Raw genomic sequence first — 10,186 nt, forward strand, 5'->3', positions numbered from 1 at the left:
TAAACTATGGGCATTTAGCTGATTTAGGCAACATTATACAATGTTGCCTAAACGTTGATTTATCTGACAACATATTCCCTCTTGTTTCCTCTTTTTTAATCATAATTTAGAGTCTTCTGCTCTTTTTTGGTAAAATGAATCAAATTTTGTTCGGTATAAATTGAGTTGCTGAAGTGAAATGAAGCTATCCCCAACGTTGTAGAAAAGAATAATAATTTTGCTATTGTTTAGAAGGCACTCAAAAATTGAGTGCCAAAGGAATTAAACGGAGTGCACAGAGAGAACTGGTCCACCAAACCTTCAGGGACACATTATTCACTGGAAAAACAATGAGAGTATACAACTATAATATAGTTTCGAAAGGTCACACCAATATGACAGTGAAACAAAACAAACTTGCATTATCACCATTCGACTCAAAACGTTTTCTACTTTTCGACGGAATTTCGACAGTGCCCTTTGGCCATAAAGCCGCTGAAGAAAATGCTTTTCTAGAAGACATTTACATGGACACCGAGTGGGCCAACTCATACAATGAAACTGATAACAGTTCTCCCGATTTTACACTCCCGGATTGGGGATTTTTACAGCGGCCCTACTCAGAAGCAGAGCTGCAAGAAGAAGAAGAAGCTTCTAGTAGCCGAGTCCGTGAACGTCCCCCTATAAAAAAACCCATTTATTTTATCTGAAGCTTCAGAAGAACGACCATCTAAAAAACACCGCAAAGAAAACCAAAACAATAAACATTAAAGTCTGAAACATATATTTTCAGATGATTTTTACTCTTCGTCCTTTTTATACTTCGACTTGTATATGTTTTGGTTTTTACCAATTTACAACTAATAAAATACTCGTATTGAGCTCAATCACTGTTTTAACATAAATAGCTTCAGGCAAATAAACTAGTAGACACAAACCAAGTGTTAATTCAAACAAATGTGTGAAATCCTTAGGCTTGTTTTGAATAATAAACTTTAATAGCATGACAAATCTTTGACGAAAAGAAAGAAAGCCAGGAAATGATATCCACATGAAACTAGGACGAAAAAAGAAAAGTTCAGGAATTAGGACGATTAATTTTAATTATCGCGGGAAAAGGGACCGCTTTCAAAGGAATTAGAAGGAATTATTGTATCGCGTCCCGGTTGTTGAGCTCAGCTTAACAAGATCCTAAGGAGGGGGTCTTTTACTTTAGGGGTTGGAACTTGCGATCATTTAAAAAATTCCTAGGATAGGGGTCCTCCAAAAAATTAAGGACCCCTTTCCTAGGATTTTGCTTTACGTGAGGACCCCCCCCTTAGGAAGGACCCCCCCCTTAGGATCCGGGACACGATACAATACTACTACTGTATGCTCGTCTCAGCGTTTAGTGGCAGTTGGCCATAAGCATATGTTAAATCCATTGTTGTGAAATATATGTCTCCCTGTTTTTTTTCGCTAATCGTTTGTCCAACCGTGTCCATTAGTTCCTCGATATTCGGCATTTGGTATTTATTCTTATGCACTTGTTTATTTAGTTCCCTCGACTCGAGTGCCAGCTTCACGGACCCATCCTTTTTTACTGTTATTACTATTGGGGACACAAAATATTTGTCCGAGCATTCGGATAATTTTTCGATATGACCCTGTTTCAGTAATTTGTCAATTTCTGCATCCACTTTCTCTTGCAACGAAATCGGGACTCGACGCCCCTTCTGTTGAACTGGGGTGAGGTTTTCAAAAAATTCGGCTTGTACTTTGTAGTTTCTTATTTTCCCTACCCTGCTAAAAAGGTTTGAAAACTGCTTACTGAAAAATGATTGCCATGAATCCAACTCCCCTCCATGGACATGATGTGGTCCCCTGGTGATTGTTGCACCAACTGGAGTCCTAGTTGGGGCATCAGATCTCTTCCAATTATTGATGATCGGTTCCCTCCGATTACTTTTATCCTTGCATGGATCTTCCAGCCGTTTGATTGTATTGTTACTGCCATTGTTCCAATTATCTGTAGTGGATTGTTCCCATAATCCCGAAAAGCATTGTCCTCCTCCGTAAGATTGTCCAGTCTTACTCCTGATGTTCCAAAAGTTTTCCGCAATTCTCCGATGGTGAAAATTGAAATTGGGGACCCGCTATCGATCCACACTCGAGTGGGTTTCCCATTGACTTTGATCGGCAATTGTGCTCCAGCAACTTTCAATTCTGTGACTCTTTTTCGTTTTATGGCCATAACCATATAGTCCCCGTCGGAGCTGCTTGAGTCCCACGAGTGCACCACTGGATTCTTATTAACCCATCCAATGGAACTTGCATGTTGTGATGCTTCTTCGTCCGCCGAATTTTCTAGGTGATGATCGTCGCCATTCTCCCGTATCATTCCTACGGCTCCCTGTCCCCGCTGGTTTCCACGTTTTCCCCTGCAGGTTCGTTCGAAATGGCCAATTTTGTGGCAAAAATTGCATGTAACCCCCTTTGCTGGGCATCTGTCCAAGTGTTCCCTGGTGAAATTTTGTTGATCGCAGTTATAACATTTGTTGTTATTGGGTAGATTTCTGCCTCGATACGATCCTCGCCCTTGATAAGAGCCCCGGCCCCTTGCACGACTGTTCCGATAACCTCCACGGATTATTCCGACTGGTTCCGATTTTATCTGGATTCCTCCGCCTCCTGATGATGATCCTGGGGCCCCCACTGGTCCCGTGGCAACATATGATGATGCATACTTGTTACCCCTCTCGTACGAGAGAGCTATCCGGTACACTTCCTCAGGTGTTTTCGTCGACCTGCATAGTTCCTTTTGTGCATCCCGATTATTCATGTTAACAATGAATACGTCTCTTAGTATTCGGTCTTCTAGTGTTCCAAAATTGCACCGCGCTGCCAATCCGCTGAGTACGGAATGGAATTGCTCCAAGCTTTCATTGATAAATTGCTTACGAGAAAGGAGTTGGTATGTTTCATATGTTTCATTTCTTTCTTTCTTAAATTCCGTTTCCAGCGCGTCTATCATCCGTGGGTAACGAATCGTCTGGAGATCCAGGTGTGGTCGTCTTTTGTGCAGTTCATCCTGCCCCTTTTCCCCCAGACACAAATACAGGTTCGAAATCAACACCTGTTCTGATACCCGCCGATTTTTCCCGTCTACTTTCTCGGGCAAGTCCGTAATTTGGGCCTCTGTGAGTGTCGCGGCGAAGTAAAAGTTCATCGGGTTTAGTGAGTGTTTTGCGACCATTCCCCATTGGAATCTGTTGATCCAGAATTACCACAACATTGGCGGTTCCGTGCATTTTGCATGTCGAGAAGGTAAAACTGTCGTTGTCCAATTGTTAATTCCGATAGAAGGGATTGTCAACTTAATCTCACAAAGTTAGCATAAAAAGTGGTTAGAAACAGTATCCAAGGGTGACAGACTGTTCCAAGGACAAACACCTGCTAATCAATTAGTCTAGCACCAAGAGTGAACGTTTGATTGACAGCTTCCGAAATGAACTCAATTACTCTATACAACAAGTGTATCAGCCATGTTAGTTGTGTTTCCAGAGATGATCCAGCGCGAAGTTGGATCCAGTGTTATCGTGAAGAGGTGCGTCACTGAACAGGGTGAGAGCATCACCTCCTGGAAAGTGCACTGTGCACTACCATCAAAACCCGCGGCGATAAGGAGTGTGTATGTAGTGCAGTGTGCACGCAGTTCGCACTGGAGCGTGCTCACTTTGCACAGGAAGGACCCTATGGAGTGGATGTATGAGGGGAACAACGGGAGAACAGATAGAAGCTCACACGCCCACCACGTTCATCAGCACAAAATGTGGAAGTACTGAAAAACAGAAAAAAACTGCTTGTGGTGAACAATTTCACATATTTTTTGTTCTAGAAATTTTCTTTCAGTATATTATAGTTGATGGCCTTTAGGGAAACTCGTTTATTTTGTGCATTTTTTGGATTGTTATCAATGCATTCGAAAACAACTCCTCAAAAAAAACAATATTATCTTTTTTGTTCCGACCGCTGAACGTGGGTATGAGGAACTTTGCTCTCGCGTGCGGTTAGTTTTTGTTTTTTAAACTTTTTCAAACTTTACTGACCAAAAATATTAACCTTTTTCCATTGAAAAAATCTTATGCCACTAAAAATGCAGTTTGGTCCTTTATTTCGGCGACGATGGTGTCTGGTTCTGTAAAATGAAAAATTACTATGTTGAGTTTGCCTCTAACTGACTAGAAATTAAAGTCACATGCAGAGCATATATGCGTCAATTCATCATAAATTTAAGTTGGCGAATGCTTCGAGTTTTTACGGTGAAAATGCGAAACGGTTGAATTCAAAACTGAATCATGTTTGTTATTTTCAGACCTCATTTTGCGCTCAAGAATCAACTCGCGTTGATTTGAATCATACAAACAAAATAACTTTAAAACGCAAATACTTTCTGAACGAGTTGCAATCATTTTACCACTTTCAAACGTATAAAATACAAATCCAGAATCTTACCATCAATTATGGTGGTGGTTTTAAAGTTAGTTACACCAATACTGTTAGTGTATTTTGCTACTGTTGTTAATGGTCAAAAAGCATGTCCGGGAAACTGTACGTGTGGAGCACCGAAGTCGTACGACCAGTTCAGAGGTAGAAGGCCAGACGAAGTGATTGACTGCTCTAATAAGGGATACTTTGAGATCCCTTACTGGGACATACCATGTGACACCCGCGTGATAGATTTTTCCGACAACAAGCTAATCAGACTGACAAGAAGTAGCTTCCGTGGACTTCAACAACTAGAGTATATCTACCTTGCAAGGAACCAAATCGACTACATGGAAGCGGCGACGTTCGCAGGGCTCCCGAATTTGAAGGAAATTGTCCTTTCGGGAAACAATTTTGACGATATTGACGAGAGACCGTTTTGGGATGGCACCTTCCCTAGCTTGATGGTGCAATTCGACCAGAACCCTTTCTTCTGTGACATCGAACTGAAGAGAACCATTCAAGATGTAGAGTACAAAATAGCAATGGAAGGCGGCATCAAATGTGCCGACGGTGAGAGGCGGCGTCCTGTGATGTATCGAAACAGGCAGAGCCAAGTCAAAGGTTTTCCTTACATTGAGGCATATGAAATTATCCGAAATCGACACTATTCGTGGGAGATCGGACTCATTGCCGGAGCGTGCTGGACTTTCACCTGGCTATGTGTGGCATTGTTTTATTTCTTCTGGACTTGGGACGAAGGCGAACCGAGAAAGAAAACAATAAAAGCGCTAACCGATGTTAAGGGCAAAACTTGGAACAGAGCTAAGCAGTTGAATGCAACAGGCGACGGGAGACTTGAGTTTGAAATGGATCCTTACGAAGACGACCAATACGACGCCCAATATCAATATGACGACCAATATCAATACGACGAAGAATATCCATACGACGAAGAATATCCATACGACGAAGAATATCCATACGACGACCAATACGACGCCCAATATCAAGATGGCTACGAAGGACAGCAGTATCCAGACGCGGAAACTTTTGAGGACAACGACCGGTATTATAGAGATGAAAACGATCCGAATGGACCACTTATGGACAATGGATATTTGAAACCATACGACAATGTACCATACCATGACGACATGCCAGATCGAGCCATGAGTCCGAGAATGGGACCAGAAGAGGAGGGACACCCAAGAGATCAGCCACACGAGTACAGTCAGCCGAGAAGAAACTATGGAGCGGAGCCGCATCACCAGGACAGTCTTCGAGAGGACAATTACTACCCGAATAGCCGGGGAAAGGAGCCCAGAGGGGGCAATGAAAGACCAGGAGGTCACATGCCAGATATTCATGAGCAGCAGAGAGGAGGAAGAGATGCTGCGTTTAGCGGTGGCGCAGGTGGAGGAGACCCGCGAGACGATTTTGATATCTAGTGCCGGTGATGTCGAAGGACACTGATGGATTGATTTTTTACATGACACTTACATGCAATGATGTTTTATGACAAATTGATGCTTAGCTACTTAACAATTAATTTCTATTGATCCATACATGTAATAAAAATTGATCTTAATTTACGATGAAAAGAAAACTATTTAGGAAAAATGCCGCAGCGTCGGTAAGACTAAAAAAATCAATGACAAACTAGCAACATATAACGAATTTATTTTGGTCATTTAATTTTTAATAGTGGGGCAAGCAATAGCGGTTTGAAGGGAAAATGGGTACAAGCAATACTGCCTCACCATGCACAGGGTTCGACCGTTTTCGGCGTCCATTTCAGCTGAGCGATCATAAAGTTTTTCTAAGGGTCTTTTTAAACGGCGTGTTTATTTTAGTTTGCTTGTGATAAAAAAATGTATGCCTGGCTGGGTTAAGAAAGTTAGGCTATTCATTGTTTGTCATTAAATTTTTTTTTAAAGGCAAGAGGAGAAGTTAAATAAATTATGATGTAAAAAATGTCGAAACATGGAAACAAAGACCCAAAAACCTAGTAGGTTCAAAAGTCATTGCGTGTCTTCGCACAATTGCAAACTTTTTTTATTTCATTATTAGTTATTCATCTTTTTGAGAAAGAAAAAAAGAGAAAAAAAACGAAGCCGAAAAAGCAAAAAAAAAATAAACGAAATTTGAGAATAGTAGAAAGTACTCTCACGTACTCTCAAATACTACTTGGTCAAACATTACACCCAGGAGTTTGAATTTTCTGGCATAGCTGGAATGATTTGATAAAGCTCGGAAAAATTTCAAAAAAATGTGTACCTAAAAACTATAAATACAAAAACTCTAAATTGTAATCGAAACGTTTTGTCCTACATGTTTAGCAAAAACCATCTGTTGTTTTTTGTGAAAAAGTTTTGATTGTGTAAAGTAAATAAATTTAAGCTGTTGTTAGGAAATTGATGGTTTAGTCTTTTTAATTTAAGGATATTAAGCATCTCTACGAGTATAAGAGTAGAATGTGAAATCAGCATCGGAAAAAAATACCAAGTGGTAACAAAGCCAAAGCAGAACCCTTTAGGCCGGAAATTAAAGAAACAAAAATCAGGCCACGTAGCCATTATAATATGAGCCAAAACCTATTCAGTCAAAAAACCAAAAAAATCAACAAAAGTCAAGACTATTTAAAACATTTCAAGTCCTCATCACCCCAAAAAAAGACGCTATATGAAGCTATTACGCCAATTTTAAAACAATCCGAAACTTTTCAATTGGAAAAAAAAACACCGGTGCAGAGCGAAACTTCGCCTCACTTGTGATACAAAGATACATCATAAATAAAACAAACAGAAAAAAAAACAGAAATAAGTAGAAAAAAAATGATGAATCAAAAATTTCGTATCACTCGATGAAGGAGGCCAGCTAAAGCTGGAGGTAAAGATTTAGTAAACTTGAATTTGTTAAACCGATGCAGGACGATATGCGTGATTTCAAAAATTAAACTTTGTCAAAAACCCTATTATTATTAAAGAAAGTGAGAAGAGTGAAAACTTTTGAGATTTTGGAATTTCTTATGTAAAATTCTTTTGGAATTTTCACAAAACTTTAAGGAAGAGCGGCTTCTGCAGAAAAAATTTGCCCAAAGCTCTTCTCGATTGAACTTCTCATCTCGAATTTTATAGCGTAGTTTTTAATCTTTCTGTGAGTTACTACAACCTACCTAAAACGTTAATTTCATAGCTATTGATTTTGTTGCGCTTACTTGGCAAAAATTTTTCTTCAATATTTAAACGTTATTTTGCAAAAAAACTTATTGGCAAAAAAATCTTTTCGGCGCTCGCTTTCGGCGTCCATTTCAGCTAAGCGATCATAAAGTTTTTCTAAGGGTCTTTTTAAACGGCGTGTTTATTTTAGTTTGCCTGCGATAAAAAAATGTATGTCTGGCTGTGCTAAGAAAATTAGGCCATTCTTTGTTTGTCATGAAATTTTTTTAAAAAGGCAAGAGGAGAAGTGAATTAAAATATTATGTGAAAAATTACCAAACAACAAAACAATGACCCAAAAACCTAGTAAGTTCAACTTGAGCCATTGCGTGTCTTTGTACAATTGAAATTTTTTTTTTATTGCTATTCATTCATCTTTTTTAAAGAAGAAAAAAACAAAAAAAAACCGAAAAAGCAAAATAAAAAATTAAGAAAACTTGAGAATTTTAGAAAATGCTCTCAGGTACTCTTAAATACTACTTGTTCAAATTTTAAACACAGCAGTTTGAATTTTCTGGCTTAGCTGGAATAATTTGAAAAAGCTAGGAAAAATTGCAGAAAAAATGTGTTGCGGAAAATTATAAACTTAACAACCCTTAATTTTAATCAAAATATTGTCCTACATGCTTAGCAACAACCATCTGTTGTTTTTTGTGGGAAAATTTAAATTTTGTAACTTAAATCAATTCACGCTGTTAATAAAAAACTGATGTTTTAGCCTTTTCAATTTTAAGGATTATAAGCATCTATACGAGTACAAGTGTAGAATGTGAAGTTAGCATCGGACTAAAAAATTACCAAGTGATAACAAAGCCGATGCAAAAACCCGTTGAGCCGAAAAAAATCAACAGACTTAGAAAGTTAATAAGTCCCCCACGCCCTCAAAACACACATACAAAAATCTTCATTTGCTCGTCAAATGGAACAATATCACGTCACTAAGCTAATATAATATGCGCCGAAACCAAACTAGCCGAAAAGGGAAAAAAACTCAAAAATAATTAAGAATAATAAAAAAGATTAAAAAAACGCAAAATGAGACCATCAAGCCAATTTAAAACAAGCACAGAGGCAAAGCGGAGATTCGCACCATTTGGGATTCAACACAATCATAAACAAAAGATAAAGAGTCGAAAAAACTAAAAAAAGGTGGAAAAAAGACCAGGTGAACTAAAATTTTTGTATGTCTCAATGAAGACACGCAGAGCAAAACTAAAAGCTGGAGGTAAGTATTTGAGGTTTTTGAACTGGTTATGATGATACAGGACAAAATGGATTGAAAATTAGACTTCACTTGCTCAAAACCTTTCTTGCTTCTCTACAAAAATAATTGAGAAGAATAAAAAACATAACAATTATCTCACAAAAAATTAAGGAGCAGCCGCTTCTGTAGGAAAAAGTCGCTTAGCCGCTTTGTCGATTGAACTTCTTATCTCAGATTTGATAGGGTAGGGTAGGGTTGGGAAAACTCAAAAAGTTCAAAAACTTGACGTTCCGAAATCCGAAATTTTTTCTGCTTAAAGCAGGTAATGGCCGATAAAGTAGAGAAAAATTCCAAACTGGGGTTTTCGATCAAACACTTAACCTGAGAATTGGAACGGTAACTATCAAGTAATATCGAAAGCTTTCCAAAAAACGGACAAAGTTTCAAAACTTTCACTTTCTCGAAGACCATAGCTTTTTTTCTGTCATCAGAAACTTAGATTCACCACGCCTGTTGTTTCGATTACACCCATTGCAGGTTTGGCGGTAGTTATCGAGAAAAATCACAATTTCAAAAATAGCGTCAAAATTTTTTTTTGAGATTTCCGAAAATCGTTGTTTTTCGTGTGGGCTAAAACTTAACTTTTGGAGTCAAAAAATTTGGGTGTATTCGCACAAGCAAACGAGCTTTCTGAAACTCGTTCTGAGAACTGAACCCAAAAATCTCAAGTTTGACAGGCTAGTTTTCGAGAATACTCAAAAAGTTTATAAAAATGGTCAAAAAATTAAAAATTTGAACTTTCAGAGGGCGATAACTACTTCTTGTGCGAAACTTTTTTGTTTGTTTCCGCTAATGCAAAAGGTTGAAAAAATAAGTTTTTACTTTTTTGAAGGTCTCAACTTTTTGCGTTAAAACAATTTGGGCGTCGAAGCTTATGCAGCAGAGCTTCTCAAAACACGTTCTATCCATTGAACCCAAAATCTAAGATTTGTGAGCCTAGTTTTCCAAGTTGAAAAAAAATGGTCAAAAAATATGAGCATGGCCGCTTATGAAGAAGAGATTCGCTTATGAATGAACAGATTTACCACACCTCTTGTTTCTCTTGGACCTATTTCAGGTTTGGCAGGGTACTCGAGAAAAATCAAAATTTCAAAAAACGATCAAAAATCACAGTTTTGGCTTTTTCAAGTGTCATAGCTAATGCATGGGAGCTTCGCATAACCCCTCCTTTTCAAAAAAAAATCAAAAAATTTCAAAAATGGTAGAAAAAATCGAAAATTGACTTTTCCTAGAGCGATAATTTTTATGTGTAAAC

At 38.4% G+C, this 10,186-nt stretch overlaps 2 protein-coding genes across 2 annotated transcripts in view; one reads left to right on the forward strand and one right to left on the reverse strand.

The window, feature by feature from the left end:
* Nucleotides 1-3,908, forward strand: part of LOC134843590 (uncharacterized) — a 58,365-nt gene extending 54,457 nt beyond the window's left edge. The window contains exon 2 of the mRNA XM_063859736.1: nucleotides 3,523-3,908. Within this exon, the coding sequence (XP_063715806.1) occupies nucleotides 3,523-3,803 (281 nt within the window). The 3' untranslated portion in view covers nucleotides 3,804-3,908. The remainder of the gene's footprint in view (nucleotides 1-3,522) is intronic.
* LOC134843588 (single-stranded DNA-binding protein 2-like) overlaps nucleotides 1-10,186 on the reverse strand; it is a 243,455-nt gene that overhangs the window by 189,243 nt on the left and 44,026 nt on the right. The window lies entirely within an intron of this gene.

Source organism: Symsagittifera roscoffensis, chromosome 4 (assembly GCF_963678635.1).
Source record: "Symsagittifera roscoffensis chromosome 4, txSymRosc1.1, whole genome shotgun sequence".
NCBI classification, from domain to species: domain Eukaryota; kingdom Metazoa; phylum Xenacoelomorpha; order Acoela; family Convolutidae; genus Symsagittifera; species Symsagittifera roscoffensis.